Source organism: Gymnogyps californianus, chromosome 9, assembly GCF_018139145.2.
Source record: "Gymnogyps californianus isolate 813 chromosome 9, ASM1813914v2, whole genome shotgun sequence".
Lineage (NCBI taxonomy): Eukaryota > Metazoa > Chordata > Aves > Accipitriformes > Cathartidae > Gymnogyps > Gymnogyps californianus.
Window position 1 is genome coordinate 14,977,921 of NC_059479.1, and position 18,256 is coordinate 14,996,176.

Here is an 18,256-nt window from a genome sequence, read left to right on the forward strand (position 1 = left end):
TAGGTAATATTTTAAAAATACTTATTTTTAGAAGATTATATTTTTGTAAGTTAGAAAGTTTAATAATCTTCTGAAGTTTAGATTCCAGTGTTTACTTCTTTGACTCTTCTCTGTGAAACTGGGAAGCTTCTGTACTGCAGGTGCAAAGCAGACCTAAATGCCTCGGGCTTCCTTCCATATTCAGGTCAGGAAGACACAGTATACTGTAGAAACTGAAAACCACTAGTGGAAACATATATCTACACTAAAGTAGAATCTGTGACAAAATGAACCTTGGATGCCTATCTACTCTGAACTTCCTATGCAGAAAACTATACATTTGGAGGAGGAGAAGGTGGAGTAATGACTTATAAAAGAAACAAAGAAACAGTAAAGCTTAATCGAAGGTCAGCTTAAGTAATTATGATAGAAAATCAATAGAGATTAGTTGGCTTTTCTCAGTAATATATTTTTACAAGACCAAAGATTACCAAGACCAAAAGAGTAATACATGTAATGAAGGATTTTTTGTTTTAATCATTTTACAATATTTGTTTTTGTCTTTTTGTAATGGCTATACTTTCATTGCCTCTACATGTGAATACTTTAGAGTATTCTATTGGGACTCCCAGATAAAGTTCACATTGACTATTCAAAGAACTGAATGAACAGGCATAGCATAATCTGATTTCTTGTACACACACAGTAACACTTGCAATTCTTCCTGGTTTAGTTCAGCTTCTCTTCACCAGTTCTGGGAATACCCGCTGTTCTACACCCTGATTTGGATATATGTCATTTCTGGGTATCACTTTAGTCAAGGACAAGCTAATAAAACTGCAATACTTTGGTTATATTCAACCTTCAGCTATTATTGATTAATCATAAAGCAACCTTGTCTAAGAGGTTTTTCATCTTTATATCTCTATTGATTGCACCTGCTTCTTCCAATTGCTAACCTGGTTATTGTAACGTCACCATTTCAGTTAGATTACTGACAGGCACTTTATTGAGACTACATTGGAAACCAACAAGAAAAGAGCATCTGACCACCTTTAAACCAGTGCGAGTCTCCTGCCCTCTGAAACTTTTGGCTACAGCTATAAACTGGCAAGACAACAGTCTGAACTGTTTGGTCTAATTGAAATAACTCAAAATCCTATGTATCTCAGATGAATGTAGTGTCTTTTTTTCTCTGTATCAAATACAGTGTCAGAAATAAGATACACATATTGTGAATACCAGGCTGAGATGGAAATACAGAAGTCTCAATATCACCTGTATGGCATGCTGAAAACCATAATGCAGGAGAAAAGAAGTCATCCAGGAAAGGCTCCTGTCTGAAGTGATGCACAAGGAAAACCAGCAGATAAAAATTTGAAAGGTTGAATTAAAATCGCTATGAACCTCGGCAAGAGTAAACTGAAGCCCAAAATGGGTGTGTGAATAAGAAGAATTGTATAAAATTCCATTAAGACACTTTGATAGTTAATCAGATTACCATCTTTTAAAAAGAATGTTTCAGGAGTAACTGATTTGTAGTCCCTGACCAAGCCTTAAGCTAAATAACACAAGGTGAGAAAAAGAGTCAGTTGTTTCTGTCACTCTTACCCCAGTGTCTATATGAAGGGTCTTTCACAAATCAATTCACGAGCGATTCATGACGCTGGGAAAGGCTCTGATTGTTGCTATTGTTCTGAAAGGCTGGTGGTGATGGCTACATTTTAAATGCTTAACTCTTTCAATGTACTGAATCAAAGCTAGCATTTCCTGGTGAAGATGAATAGACAAAGAACTGGAACACCTAAGATACAAATCCTAGGGAAACAGTGTTAGCTAAACTGGTACTGATGATCAAGGATACAGGACTCTGATATGCTCTGGGGAGTGCCATCTACCTTAGCTTTCGTCCTTCAGCTTTCCTAAGCAGGACAAGATGGGAGGAGCCCTTTATTCTCTACCAATATTTAAGAAAGCATTTGAACAAATCCATTAGTGAATAAAAGTCAAAGTTGCGGGTTTTTTTTAATTATTTTGATGATGAAAAGAGGTATTCCAAAGGCAGAGTGCCTGAAACACTTTCCTTTTAGCAGATCAGCCTGCAAACACCGAGTAGTGTAGATCTGAGTAAGAAATAGAAGCACTGAGCATCTGTAGGACCAAACCCAAGACTTGGAACAGGTGAGTTGAGATTGTTGGGGAATATGAAAGAATTCGGGGGGGGGGGGGGGAAGAGGGGTGGAGAGTTTTGGTTGAATTACAGTCCCATAGCCACTGCATAGTGTAACTGAACACTAGGATTATATGTAAGAAGTGAAGTCTAACATTTTACCTTTAATATTAAAAGACTTTAATGGAATTACTGAGATGTATTTTTATAGTATCACTGTGTTTGAAATATAGACACATTTAAAAGGATCTAGTTTACTCAAGTCTACATAAGAACTAGTTACTTAATTTGTGAACACATTTCAGAAGGGATGGACAGTTCAGTCTGAAGATAGTTCAAAGTAAAATAGCAAAAACAATAAGTAATTTGGAAAAGAAGAGGAAAGGTTAAGAGTCAATCAGCAGAAAAACTAGACAGTGGACTCTGGAAATATGTAAATTCTCTAAGTAGACAAGGATTAGAACACTCACTAGTCAGGGCAAAATAAAAAATGGTGAATTTAAGCAATGGCAAGGAAAATTTAAGTTAAGCATTAGGGAAGATTATACAGTACAGCAGCTTTTAGCTTAGGGAAAGCGGTGAAATCATCACTGGAAGTCAGAACTAAATTAGACACCTTTATATTCTGTCTGCTCAGAGATAATCTGCCTGTGTGACAGCAACCTATTTTATTAACAAGAGAATAATTGTAACAAACAATGAATGCAAAAAAACCCTTCAGCTAACTTTGTTTTAGAGCTGGGCATCATCCCTCCTGGCAGACTGTTGAAATTTTGAGTTGAACATTTATACAGTTTCTAGTTTTTAAAAAAGTGTTTCTAACACGAACAAGTCACAAGAGAGGTCTATTTTACCTAAATTTCTTTATGGAGACTCTGTAAGATCTAATCCCCGATGTGTTTTTGTTCATACACAAATCTTGTGTCATTGTTCCTCGTCTTTAAATTTTTCCTCCTTCGGTCCTCTTGGACCCTCTGCCACCCCCAAGCACGTCAGTCCTGTGACTGCCTGTTTAATGAGCACAGCAGGCTGTCAAACTGAATCATTAGACTGAATTGACCCTTCATCCTACTCAAGAATTTGCTGAAAAGAGTATCCAAATCTGATGAAAAGAGAATCAAACCCCTTCCCTTCAAGGTACATTGCACAGCAATCATACTATTAAATTTACTTCCAATACTGTGAATGCATAAAATAAACATCACAATAAGCAGGTGGTGAACACATACTATACAGGGATTGCTACAGGCAACTCTCAATCTCTCGCACATTAAAAAAATAAACAGAAAGGAAAAGTTTGGTGGCCAACAAGAAATACCGTACACTCTTTCATAGCTTAAATATAAAATGCAGCATACTGAGAAACACTAATTTGCAAGGTTTGAAACACAATAATGTAAAAAACAAGAGGAAAGATGAAATCATAGGCTTACTGATTTCAAGAGTTTTGAAAATTCATCAGTAGGTGCAGAATTTCACCCCATGACTTCTATAAGGAGAGCATCACACACTTATTCAGAGAAATCACCGCCATGGCAATACATTGTAATTGTGATTTTTGAGGATAACAGTAGAACTATTTTTTTCCTTATTTTTTGTAGTTAGTAGACACATAGGAAGATCATGTTAATGTTTGTGCAGGTCTAATGAAAGGCTGAACAAGCAGCTTTTGTGCCAGTATACTTTCAGTTGTAAATGCTCCATCACGGATACAGCAGCTCTGTAAGATATTCTCCACCAGGTTCGACGGTGAACTGTATGCAGAGTGTTACCCTTTGCTGTCAGAAAAGTTAGGAGTTGGAACGTCCATGAGTGTTTAAATGTAGCTAAAATAATAGTACGTGTTACATGACGAACTTGTTAAGTTTGTTGAACAAAGCTTACTCTCATGGAGCGGCAGAAGGACCAGCACATCAGCCTTCGAGGCTGACAGGTCTGTTCATCTTGCATTACACCCCTTACGAGGTGTTTAGGTCTTCAGCATAACCACAACAGCCAGCGCACTCGTTAGTGCAGAACTCGTTAAAAACTGCCACAACAATTCACATTTTATTCTTCACTCTTGACCATAACCAGGGAGGCAGAGACCACTGCGTGGCTGAGCCTACCTCCCCCTGCCGCGGCAGCCATCTCTCGCAGCCTCCCTGAGGGACCTGAGCCGAGTCCCCACAGGCCCAGGCCTCCTCCTTCCCCTACCCAACCCAGCAGCCTCCACGCTCTCTCGGCCCTCCCTGGGCCCCTGCCATATCACCGCTCCCAACAGCCGTTACCCGGCCCCGTTTGTTCGCCCCGGCGCCCCAGCACTGCCCCCCCGTACCCCGCCTCAGCCCAGGCCCCCCCCGGCCCCGCACAGGCCGCCGTGAAGACAGGGATCCCCCCATCACGAGCGCCTGGCGGCGCAGGCCGCGCGCCCCCCCCCTCCGGTCAGAACGCGCGGTGCAGCACGCAATCTGATTGGCCAGCGGGGCAGTCGCTCAGGCGAGCGCCAGGAGGGGAGGCGGGATTTCAGTCCCAACTGCCGGGTTCGATGGCCCCTTGCCTCTGCGGCTGCGCGCGCGCGCGGGAGGGGCGCGGGGCGGGGTGGCGCGGCGCGCGACCCGGCCGTTAGGCGGTGGACGAGCGGCGCGTGCTGGCTGGGGCCAGCTCCCCGCCCCGCCCCCCGCGGCTCGTCACGTGACCCGGGCTTCGCGTTTACATTCGAAACGGGCGCCCCCGCGCCCCCCCCCCCTCCCCGCGCGCGCCGCCCGGCGGTGACCGTTTCGCTTTCATTTCCGGGCGGCCGAGGGCGAGGAGCGGCGGCGCGGAGCGTCCCCGCAGTGCCCCCCCGCGGCCCTCCCCTCCGCCCCTCGCGCGGCCCCACCCCCTCGGGCTCGGCGTGAACCGAGATTCCCCTTCCCCTCCCCCGCCCCGGCACACGCTCCCCTCCTCCTCCTCTTCCCCCTCCTGCGCCGAGAGAGAGAAAGGGAAGGGAGGAGGCGCCGGGCCTGGGTCTCCCGCACCGAGCCGCCGCGGCACAACATGGAGGAGCTGGTGGTGGAGGTGCGGGGCTCCAACGGGGCCTTCTACAAGGTACCGGGTGCTCGCGGCTGGGTCGGGCTGGGCCTCAGGGGAGGGAGTGGGGCCTGGGACGGGAGGAGGAGGAGGCGGCGGCGGTGGCGGCTCCTCCTCCTCCCCGCTCTGAGGGAAAGCGGAGGCCCCGGGGCAGGAAGGAGAGGAGGAGGAAGAGTGAGGCAGGGGTGGAGGCCTCGGCGGGTCCCTCTCGGTGGCTGGGGAGAGGGAGCCGGGCCTCTGGGGTAAGAGGAGCCGGGGGTTGCCGCCGCCCCGGGGCCGAGGGAACTCGAGGCCTGATGAGGAGGGAGAGAGGGAAGACGAGAGAGGGGCCCGGCGTCCGAGGAGGCCTTGGGCCTTCCCCCTATTGTGGGAAGGGGAGGCCCTCGCGCTGCCGGTGTGTGAGAGGAGGCGAGGAGAGCCCTGGGCCGCCTTCCTCTTGGCGCTGAAGCGAGGATCAGGGCTGGGGATGGGGCATTAATTGCTAAATCCTCAGCTTTTGTCGCTACTTAAGGAAAGTCTTTCTCGCTCTCTAGGTTTCCAGGAGAGCTGCACTGCTAGTGCACGGCGTTTAAGGCGGGGGGGGGGGGCTTGTTAAATACACGTTCGGAATAACATGCTGTCGTGGATTCCTGCTCTTAATGCCATGGCAGGGGACACTGCCTACTGATATTAAAGAGACCACTGCTTGACCAAATATATATGTGTTGAGCTGCTAAATACATTTAATTATCAAACGTACTTCTTACTGAAACTACTTAATGGCATTCCATGTTTGTTTCCAAGCCCTTGTGCTAGTGCTGAATAAAGCCATCGCTGAGCCTTGAACGTATATGCTGAGTACTTAATATTTTTATTAATACTGTGTAGTATTGCTGTGGCTTTGCATGAGTTGGGTTGTATTAATCAGCATATTAATAGGGTATAATTTGTGGGTTTACCCTATTCACAGAAAAATAAAATTTGGACACAGTGGGTTTGGGCCTGCTATCATTGACATGTTATCAACATACCAGAAACAGTCATGGATCGGTTTCTGCAAGTCTACCATCATTTGGATGTTCCTAGTACTTTAAAAATTGGGCCTAGTTATTGTGCGACATCCAATATTTATGTTAGCTTTGAAGGAACAGGTAGAATTTCACACTCTGATGTTAGTGTGGTAGGGCAGGTTGATATCCAAATGATACAGTTCCAACAGCTGTGAGTGTTTCTAAGAAAAAAAGACCTCTTAAAAGCTTATTTTTAAAATATGTGTGATAATCTCTTATTCTGAAAATATTTTTTTTTTTTTTAAAGTATGTGTGAAACAAGTCTGTAAATACGGTAAATAAGCATCCTGTGGGTTCGCAGTGTTGCAGCCAAAGTCCTAGATCTGTATATTGCTTCCTGGAATTAAATTAATTGGCGCTTTCAAAAATAATTTTTACATTTTTAAAGATACAGTATTTGCTTAGAAAGAAACAGAAGGCATAAATATGTTGCATAAGAGAACTTTTAATGAGGCTTTTATCAAATTAAACGAGAGTATTTACACACTCATGTGAGATAGATGATGATAAAAATGACATTGTGCATTCTTTAGTGACAAATACTATCAAAGAAACCTGGAAGAATTGAAAGCTTCTGTAACTTTTTTTGGTTACAGTCAATTTTGACATCATGGGGTCCTGTACGCCTTTTGTCCATAACATACTGACATTTCTGGTTGTAGTTTAGGTGAAAATTTCATTTGAGTATATGTTCATGGGAGCTTATTCATTAATCATGATTTAGTGTGTGCAAGTTATAACACAGACGTTGCCTCCAAGTTTCATATTATGTTTGCCTTTTAACTTTTAGAAATTTAAACATAGGAATTTTTTTGTCTCTTAATCTCTAACCAAGAGGACTTGGTTAAATTATCTAAGGGGACAAATGGGGCACACAGATTTATTGGTCTTCACCTGTATTACCTGTCTAGATGGAACATCACACTTAAATGCAGCAACTTTTTTTTTAAACTAAAAGAAGTTTGTTGTTTTTTTTTTTTTAAAACCCTCATGCAATAATGTTCAATGTAAATCAGCAATTTTCCTCTAGCCTGAATTACCTGAGTTTATAGGTACAATTTTTTCTTTCATCATAATGTCACAGTATCACTCTGTTATTAAGTAATTTATCTAAATGTTTTCTTGTGAGTTTTATGCCCATCTTGCAGATGGGGAATTTGATTATAAAATGAATTGCTTGACCCAGCATAACAAGAAGAGTGTGGTGATGTTAAGTGCAGATTTAATTGCAAGACGATGGTTTTTTTTCATTTAAAAAGTTTCTTTAAGCAGCCTCCTGAGAAATGTTTTACAGCAGTAACACGGCAAACAAATCAAAAGCAAAACAATTCTTTTATTCAATCTCATGGTTTACTGATAACTTGTGATAATTTCTTTGGCTTTGAATCGTTCTGAAGATCTTCATCAGAATATGTAAATGTTTTGGAAAAATACACCTCTATCTTGATATTAAGACATGGAAGGGAGGAATATGAGGCTGCTAGAGTCGTGAAGGGACTAAGTGGCACAAGTAGGCACCTCATTGGCACTTCAGGTTTTCATGTCCTCCTTGTAGCTCTCTTTGAGGACCTTATAAGTTCAAGTCCCTTAGCACTTAGTTTCATTTTTGAGTGTATCCAGCAGCATCTTGATCTTGACAGTACAAAACTGATGCCTAATTGTCACCTAAGCCCTACTGAAAGTAATAAACCAGTCTTTTCTCTGCTTGTATTACCTGTGGGATTTGATCCAGAATGCATTCTGTGATACATCTAGAGGGATCATGTTTCACACAAAACATAGGAGATGGTTTGAGGATGCATTCATACTCAACTGGAAGATTTGAATTAAAATTTCATACTGGTCAGGTGCACTATGTTTCGCAGAGTTCTGGAGCATGTTGGTGTGATCGCTGTAGTGGAGACTAGTTGTTTCTGAATAGAATTAAAATATCGCTTGGTGCATGCTTCGTGCTTTTATGAATTTTTTCTCCTTGGCTAAGATGAATTATTCTATGGAAAGTGCAATGCAATCAATGAGCATGATTCAGGGATAATTGACAATCTAGTACCTAGAGATGCTTAGTCATGACTTGGTATGTTGCTGGACCGAGAATCCTTGGAAAGAAAATATTAGATTCCCTTATTTACTTTAAGAAGACAGGTCCAACAAACCATCAGAACTGAGAATCCTAAGGTGAGGGGACTGCCTTTTGCAGCTCACAGCGAAGTAACTAAATCTTGAAGATGTGTGCTATTAGGGCATATCTTTTTACGTCTCTTCTTATATAGGTGTAGTAAATTGGGTGTTGAAGTTCTTATCTCATTCTCAGAGGACGAATAGACAGTCCTTTGTCTAATCTCTCTGGGACCAGCTTTAGATGTTATTTCCCTCTAAAAGGGGACATGCTGGATGCCTTTCCCACACGGGACTGATTTTTCTTTTCCAGTTTGGGAGTGATTCTCTCTTGTATCCTCTGCTAGAGATGGAAGGCATCCTGTTTGAGGCAGATAGTTTTGGAATGATGTTTGCTATTAACCATCTATATGTTTTCTGTAACTAATTTTTGCCACTTCTTGCTCTATAACCTTGTTAAAAATCTTCCACTTTTTATCCCAGTAGTTTCAGCACTTTGCCATTGTTTCCTTGGTTTTATAGATACTTCAGATTTTTTTGTTGAAGCTACAATTGACAAAGTCATTCATCTTTCTCAGTTCTTTATTACTTCAGGTCTCGCTATTAACAACTGTTCCTTTGGTCTCCTGTTGCATTCCATATCAATTTTTTTCTTTTCTTTCACTGTTCCATACAGACATACCCTCAGCAAATATGTACATTCATAAGCCAGTCTACTTAGTCCTTCTGAGGATGATAACCTGTACCCTTTTCCCTCGTTTGGTTACAATTGCTGTGACTATTCTTCTTTCCCTATTCTGTTTCCTTGTATGGCCTGCCTTTCTCACATTTGATTAGCCATGTGAGTTCCTTTTTGACTTTCTCCTTCCAACAGGTATGAAATGTTACAAAACTGTTACACAAACAGTAGATGCACATTTGTATCAACATAGCATTTTTAATATCAAAAAGCGTATTTTCCCTACTTTCACTCCTTACAGTTAATTATCCTCCTTTATTAAAATGGTTGACAATGCTTACATCATCAGATGTGAGCAGACTTCAAAAAAAGCAACAAAACTTCATGGCAGCTGGAGCCTTTATTTGTTCCTTTGAAGTGTCTGTCATTCCATTTAGCACAAAAATAACAAATATACTGGTGTCTCCAATAATTTTTATATCAAATAATTTGTAAAGTTTAGACCATATCTTCAGCATATAACCCTTCTTAGAATGTGAATGATCATGTGTTTGAGAAATGCCATGACACGTCAATGTTGGATTGTAAGCTTTTTTACTTAATTATGTCTGAAGCATGGAGAGAAACATTAATGTTTTCTGTGACTGAAAGTCAAATTTTCACCTTTTTCACTGATTTTAATTTGGTTTTGTGTACTCTTATTTGGTATCTCTGCTGTTAGTGATAGTGATATCCCAGCTGCTGTCATCTTTCACTATCCTGTTCCCTCATTTTACTTCCATCTAGTTTCACTGTGCTTTTAATTCTTTTCATCTATGTGTTCACATTCTTCATAGCCAGTGTTCTGTCACTTTTTGGGTGTGCATTTCAAACTCACATATATGCACCTTTGTGTTTGAATTTCCATGCCCAACTTAAACGCTTTATTTCAAAAAAGACTGATAAATGCTTATTGTACTTTTCATAATACTTTGTGTGAAATCAGTACCTGTTCTCTGCCTTTACTGACATCTGGGCCTGGCTTGTCCTGTGTCTGTGAATTTGGCTTATGGTGTTAAAGGTTTCATTTCTTTTTAGCATTGCATGTGATTTTACACATATCACAGAATAAAGAAAACCAAACAGTTCTGATAAGCTTTAATTTTGGTTTTCCAAAGGCATTAATGGTTAAGTATTAAATTTTTTTTACGAAGACTTAGAAATGTTTCAAAACATTTCTGTTGGTGCTTAGAAGTGTACAAATATATAGTGCTGTGAAGTCCAAATACATTTTACTTACTACAGATCTGTTCAAATATTTATACTGGCGGAAAATTGACATAATGCTATGATACTTATTACATCAGTTTTTCATAGTCTGTATCTCTGACATTTTTCTGTGCCACAAGAAACTGAAGAACAAGGAAAACCACCTTTCTGTGGGTAGATGGGATTAGACAACCAAATACTTAGGCTATTAATATATTTTGGCTGGTTAATTGTTTTGAAGCATAAATCTCACATAGAGGTAGGCAGAAGTGTTGTATATGTTGCATATTTGAAACTAGGTATTTGGCAACGCATCATTCACTTTGTAATTAATTAAAAATTCATTACAATGAATTTTTGTAATTCTGCAAGGCTGGAAATTAAAAGGCAAACAACAGTGTTATGACATCAACTTTGGCCAGGCTGGAGTAAAAACCAGGTATTCCATCTGTTTCTGTGGTAGAGTCTTCTAAACTTGGTATAAACTAAAGAAATTACGTCAGTTTTATAATTTTCACTAGCAATGTCTGTATTGATGCTACCTGTGTATGGTCAACAGTTATCCTTAATGTTCCTGGTTCAGGTTCCTTCAGGTTTCTGGGTTGTGACCAAAGCAATGTTGAAGACCTGTTTAAGGAGAGTTTGAACAGGAGAGCATAGTTCAATACTCTTTCAACTAGCTATGTGTCCCAGGTTTTACTTTTTCCAGATAACATAAGGGCTAGACTGTTTAAAGGTCTTAGGCTAGTCTTCAACTCAATAACTTCCATTTATTTGTGTCACCATCTGGTTTACTTATTAATGATAGGTTTTAGGATTATTACCGCTAGTTATTTATATTGCTGTAGTCACTAGGATTCTACGCAAGATGACTTGAATGTTATGAGCTATCAGATCTGAATATGAGATGTAGTCTTGCTCTTTGGTGCTGTGCTTGTGTATTTTTCTGTCATTCCCTGTAATTTTTACAGAGCACTATTTAGAGCATCTTCTGGTGTTTTCATCACCATAGAGGGGATGACGTCTTCTCCAAAAGTGTCTTTCATAGCAGGAGAAGTTATTTTTTTGGACTACCATAGTATTTGTCAAGTGCATATCCAGTTCTGGAATTTTCTTACAGAAGACACAGCAATACGAAACATGAGATAAATGTTCAGTATCCGTAATGATCAACTGTGAGTTCTGTTGCCTCTTTATGTAAATAGCATTTCTGTACTACTGTCAACATGATCCTGAGATGTGGTCTTAAATCTGTTTTGTATCATGTCATTAAAAAATATCAACTATGCTTGTAATCCCCTTGGAAGGAATATCTTGGAATTTTGAAATATGTAATTATGTAAATACTATTAGAGACTGTTCTAAATGTCCTTTGGATGCTAGCAATAATAAACTTTCCAGTAACCTTATTCTTACAGTATTGAGAGGTGAGCAAGCAATAAAACCCTTTTTTGCTCTTGTCATTGTGGCTTTGCTTTGACTTCTATTCAAGGTGGCATTAGTTATTTTCAGATTATTAACTAGCATGGCCCTTCTTTCTTGTACTGAATGTCTCTGAGTAATGACACCTGTGCGCATGTACTGCTTAATTTTAGTATAACCAGTTCTTGGAGCTTTGTATCAGTCATCAGGCATTGCTCTTCTTTGATACTGAGATATGAGTATCAGGATAAATATCAGTATCAGGAAATACCAAAGTATCAGGAAATACTTTGGAATACTTTATAAAGGAAAAATATTAGAAGGATTTTTTAAAACCGTTTAGATTCCATGAGAGAAACTCTTACCTTCTTGTAAGAGATAAGAGCTGTTCTTGTCTTGGAAACTTGAAATGCGAGGAGAATAAAATGTTCCACAGTTCATTAACTAATTCTTCTTCAGAAATGGTAGTTGCTGCTAAATCATTTTCAATTTCCTGAGAATTTTTTGATCTACTATGACTGATCTCCATTGATCGAACAAACTTTTATACTCAGTCTTGCTCATGGGCTTTTTTATCTACCTACCTTGCAAGGATATACTATATATGGACAAATATTAGTGGAATACTCAGCACTTCACCAATGTTTATCTGTTTTGGAAGTTTGTAGAGATATTTTTTAAGAAGGAAACAAAAAAACCCTCTATCTTTTCATTCCTGGTTGCCCTGTGACCTCCATCATTTGAGGCTATAAAAAATATTTTCATTGGTAAATCCCAAAGTTCTTTGAGTATTGATCTTGCTGTTCTGTAGATGGGGGGGATGTTTGGGCTTAAAGCTGAAAATTGATCAAACATCAGTCAGTTGAGTACATAAGGCAGGAGAAGCCCTCTTGGTGCTGAATCTTAGTTCTGTACTCTGCTTTGTGGTTACATGGGACACTTAGCACAACTGCTATCCATCCCCCAGAAGAAAAGTGAAGGAAGGCTGCAGGGCATTTATCTTAAGTTTGTGCACTACAGAAGTTAAGTGTGATGAAGTAAATAAGGGGAAAACTGTGCTGAAATGGGTATAGATGAGTTTTGCTAGCGCAGTATTCAAACTTACCTTGAGGTAAAAGAGAGAAGAGACAGGATTTTTTTTTTTAGGAGTACTGACGTGGTTTAATTTCTACACCTGTCAAAATATAAAATATACAAAATGTGATTACAAATTCAAACATTTTAAACTTTTGTTATAAAACTATTCAGAATGATCTTGTCATTTGTTAGTAACCTCTTCCATTACTTCTAAAAAGTAGGAAGAATGCATGTATAGCTTGGGCGTTCTGTTTGTGTATCAGTACGCTGGCAGTCGTGAACCCAAGGAGGTTATCAGCTTTCAGTATGCATTTTATGTAAGTCTACTGCAAAATTAAAAAGGCTGACTTGAAAGCATACTTAAATTTTGAGTTTCATCAATATCTATGAAAGGAGGGTGTTGTATGAGTTTAAAATTATTTTTAAAAATATCCATAAGCATACCATAATTATACCTTTTTTCTACACAGGCATTTGTAAAGGATGTGCATGAAGATTCTATAACAGTTGCATTTGAAAACAAGTAAGTGTATTGCTGATGTGATACCTATAAATGATACAGAGTATCAAGCTTGCATTTGATTAACCTAAATATAACTTAATAATGTAGAGTAGCATCTTTAAGGTACCCTAAGCTAGCTGCTAGCATGTTTTAGAATTATGTTTGATATTTACTATGTTGTAACATTTCTGTATAAATGCTTTTAATTGTTTAAATATTTTTAAGTACAAAACTATAGTAACATGGGTTTTGTTGGGAAGATAAACGTGTTGTTATTGAATTTACATGATGACAACCCATGTTTGAATAAGTCAGCAGTGGTACCATGACTGCCTCTTTTTCATGTGAATGTCTTGTCTTAGATTTAGCAGATTACATTATTACAAAATTTGCTTTATAGATAAGTGATAAATACCAGTTTTGTAAGCTAGAAAGGAAATTACGTTCCTTTTGCATCGTTTAAGGGCATAAAAAGTTAACCTTCCATTATACCATTTAGTTCAGGTTTCATTTCCTTCAGGAAGGAAATAACACACTGCTATATACTTTTTCCTGTGAATCTCTGTTATGGCATCATCTGTTGTATTTTGGAAATTGTTTCCTAGTTTCTTTAAAAATAATCTTTTCTTGTCATGCTCATTTTATCTGGTCTCTGTTAAAGAAACTGAAAATTAAAACTGTATTCAGACTGAATCCTGATCAAGTTTTCATAATCTATAGTAGAACCAAAGAAAAAGAAGAAGCAGGCTTGTTTTGAAGGAAGTGTCCAAACATGTTATGAAACATTTTTTTAACCTGAGTTTCTAATGTTGGGGGTTAAAACCTGTAACTGTAAATAGAGTAAAAACTGCTGCTGGAAGATTTCAGAACAGTGCAGGCAGCATCAGGGATTCATTTAAGATGCTTAATGGTATATACATTGGATCACATTACCTATAATACATATATGCACAGAAGCTCTACAAAATCTAAAAATTCAAAATTAATGGATTGAAAATGTTTCTGATTTCTATTTACAAAGAAGGTGAAAAAGTTTAGGTCATTCACTGTATCTTTATTTGTAGCTGGCAACCAGAGAGACAAATACCATTCCATGATGTGAGGTTTCCACCACCTGCAGGCTATAATAAAGATATAAATGAAAGTGATGAAGTAGAGGTATGTATGCTCCATTAACAACATTTGTTTTGAGAAGTGAGAGAACTCACTTGAGAAGAGAGGTGAAAAATGTCAGCCAAGCCAGTGGAAGGTTTGCTTCCATGTTATATGGTGTCACCTTTTTTGATTCCAGCTACTACATAAAACACAATGTCAGGCATGTCAACAAAAAGAGATTTTGACAGTTGTAAACCATACAGCTGTTTTGGAATTCCATGTACCATGACCTCCATGCTGATTTACAAACATGATCAGCGTTTCTTTGATTACAGATCAGTTCTGATAAAGAACTGAGTTAATCTAGAAATAGATGCTGGACTGTAGTTCTTCAACTGTAAGGGAATAATGTCTACATTACCAACACTTCAAGCAGAATCAGATAATTTGCATTATATGTGTGTGTACATAAAATATAAAAATACATGTGTGTATGTAAATACTTATGTATATTAGTGAGAGACTGGCTTTAATATAGCACATTCCTAAAACTTCCTTATTTTATAAAATTATAAAATTGAATTTTATAAAATTATAAAATTGATTCTTATAATTACTTTATAAAAAGATAACTTTCAAGATTTACATTTTGCTTGCATGCTATTTAAGTTTATTTTGATTTGAAAGATCAGAAAATGGCAAAACTTCTTTGATGTGGATGTGGCCAATATCACGTATGTGCTAAAGAAGTGTAGCTGTGTGTCCTCTCCCACCCAACTGGTAGGACCTCATCAGACTTACACACAATTAGAAGTATTGTGGATTGAACATTAACAGATGTAAAAGGCTGAATTATCTCTCTTCTGACTGTATGCAAGACTGAAGCAACTAATGCCAGTACATTGGGTACAATATTATTTATCTGTGCAATCTTATACACATGATTTTATATCCTACCTGAATTTGCAATAGACATTTCAGCTGTTACATGCTTGCTGTGTAATGCTTAGATTAGAGGCTTTATGTACCAATATGTTTTGCTGGATTTTGTTCCTATAGCAGAGTTCCTGATTATATTAGTTAGTGTCAGATTTTGTGATGTCTTTTAAGAATGCTACAGATATGTAATGTATGTATTTTGTTTAGGTTTATTCCAGGGCAAATGAAAAAGAACCCTGCTGTTGGTGGTTGGCTAAAGTGAGAATGATAAAGGGTGAGGTAGGAATATGCATATATACATATATATTTTTATATTTATTTATACTTTATTTTTCTTATGGTTTTTTTAATACTGATGTGCATGGTGTTTTTAACTTGTCCCTCTCCATTTTCAAAGTTTCTTGATTAGGACTGTTGCAACTACCATTAACCTCAACCTGAAAAGTTCAAATTTGACTTGTACAGTTAACAGAAGTGCCTTTCACTTAATAGTGTAATGCTCACTCTTGTTATAAAATGTGTGGCTTGGATGATTTTATTATTTTTATATCAGTTCTACGTAATAGAATATGCAGCCTGTGATGCTACATACAACGAAATTGTCACAATTGAGCGTTTGAGATCTGTGAACCCCAATAAACCCGCAACAAAAGATACTTTCCATAAAATCAAACTGGCAGTTCCAGAAGATTTAAGGCAAATGTAAGTACAAGCATTTCTTTATAACTTGTTTCAAGATGTGGATAACTTTTTGAGCCTGAGACGAGAAGGACTAAAAATGCTTTTTACTGTTCTAAATTAACTTTTAAAATTTTCATATAAGAATGTAGAAAATACAAATGTGGACATGCTTATACTTCAGAAATAGAAAAGATGATTTTTGAAATGCAGTTTAGTCCTGGAGGAGGAAATACTTTCTTCAAAGTTTTAAGGTTTGTGTGCAGTATAGATTAAGATTTTTATTCTTACAGCTGTTCAGTGATGTGTACAGATTAACCTGTCCATTCTTTGTCAACTTTATTGATAATTTTCAAGTGGTCACTCTTTGGTTGGTAGAGTATCTGACAATCTATGCAAGTTGGTATTTAATGACAAAAGAAGACACAGCCTTATATTGTAGGGCATAAGGCATTTTGCACAACTATTCCCACAGCCATCATCCGTAATCAAACCTCCCATAGCATGGTACAGAAACAGCTAGTTTTCTCCTAGAACACGGACGTGTCATTCTCATGTAAATATAGCTCAAATTCAGATTAATACTGACTCCCCTTTTTTAGCTTCAGATCACTTTCTGCTTTTTTGAGATACATGTTATTGCCTCAATGTGGAATAAGCTGTAAGTTCAGGTTAAACTAAGAATTTCTGAAGTTAACGTTACAGTACACAAGTTCACTAAGTGGGCAGAAGAAGCCTGGACAAGCAAAATACAGCATGAGATAAGCATAACATCATTAGAATGCTGCAGTGGTTACAGTGAAGTCACACATCATACTGGTTCATGGTGTGTTTGAAATTTTGGACATGCTGATTGTAACGATTATAGCTTTTTAGTGTAGTTTTGCTTAACTGGTTTGTCATTTCATAGATGTGCATACAGAAAATTTCTGAAATATTTCTAATCCTACTCATGAAAACAAATGAAAGAAAAATGAGTAAAGTAAATGATTATAACAGAATAAAATAACACCTGCATTAAAAGGGAGAACTTGGATATATTTATTTAGATTCTTTGTATTAAGAAATTAATCTTTTTGGCTGTGAACCATAAATGCAACGGTTATTATTTTTAACTTTGTAGCATTTTTATTCCTAGGTGTGCCAAAGAATCTGCACATAAGGACTTCAAAAAGGCAGTTGGAGCTTTTTCTGTAACGTATGATTCTGAAAACCACCAGCTTATTATTTTGGTATGTACAAATGTCTAACTATACCATTGGCAGTGGTTTGTTTCAAAAGTTCATGTGTAAACCACTGTGTTTTCTTTATTAATAATTTAGTCAATCAATGATGTAACAACAAAGCGGGCAAATATGCTGATTGATATGCACTTTCGAAGTCTTCGTACCAAGTTATCCCTGATACTGAGAAATGAAGAAGCTAGCAAACAGCTGGAGGTACGTTGTTTGTTTTCCCTGAAGTAATTTCTGTTAAAAAAAAAAAAATAAAATACTTGTGCATTTCTTAGCTGGTAGGACTTGCATTGGGGTGAAAGTAATTATTATGTACTGATACTATTTTTGGTGATAAGAGGCAGATGGAGATGTAATCCAACAAAGAAGTTTACAGTTAAAGGGCCTGTTCTTGCAAAGACTCATTTTTTTCCAATCCCATTTTATTCAGCAGGATTTTGTGGGGGATTAAATGCAAATATATACACACACATATATATTTCTTTCATAGTTTGAAGCATAAAATAATTAGCCATTGTTGCACGAATAGTGCCACATATTTGATAGCTTTGAATTACTGTTTTTAAAAATAGATGGGAGTGAATATAGCATGATACTGAGATGGACTAGAACTGGATCTTGCAAAACAACACAGTGAAAATGAGAGATGGAAGGGATGAGACTGATGTTGGTAGGATGTACGAAGGGATGGGATTGTCTATAGATGAAATGTTAGGAAATCATCTTACAGCAGATACAGCTTCTGATATTCCTGTGACTGCAGAGTGGGTGTTGACTGGCAAGAAGCTTGACTCATACTTGTCCATGGGAAAAAAAAAAAGGGAAGAAAAAGAGTAGGCTAGGAAATAAGGGGATCTTTATACAGTAGAATTAACATTTCTTCATGGTTTTTCTCCTATCTACAAATCAGAAAAAATAGCAACATTTCTGAAAACTTCGTTTTAGATTCACTGTCAAGAACTAGAAGTACCACTCGAACTATTGTAATTCAGTTTTACATGGATGTATACCAGCCTT

General features: G+C 38.2%; 1 protein-coding gene across 5 annotated transcripts in view; it reads left to right on the forward strand.

Moving 5' to 3' along the window:
- Positions 1-5,016: 5,016 nt before the first annotated feature.
- Positions 5,017-18,256, forward strand: part of FMR1 (fragile X messenger ribonucleoprotein 1) — a 32,673-nt gene continuing 19,433 nt past the window's right edge. For all 5 annotated transcript variants that reach the window (XM_050901595.1, XM_050901597.1, XM_050901598.1 and 2 more), the window contains exons 1-7: positions 5,017-5,218; positions 13,261-13,313; positions 14,357-14,450; positions 15,534-15,605; positions 15,880-16,028; positions 17,143-17,236; positions 17,327-17,443. In XM_050901595.1, the coding sequence (XP_050757552.1) occupies positions 5,168-5,218; positions 13,261-13,313; positions 14,357-14,450; positions 15,534-15,605; positions 15,880-16,028; positions 17,143-17,236; positions 17,327-17,443 (630 nt within the window). In that variant the 5' untranslated portion in view covers positions 5,017-5,167. The remainder of the gene's footprint in view (positions 5,219-13,260; positions 13,314-14,356; positions 14,451-15,533; positions 15,606-15,879; positions 16,029-17,142; positions 17,237-17,326; positions 17,444-18,256) is intronic.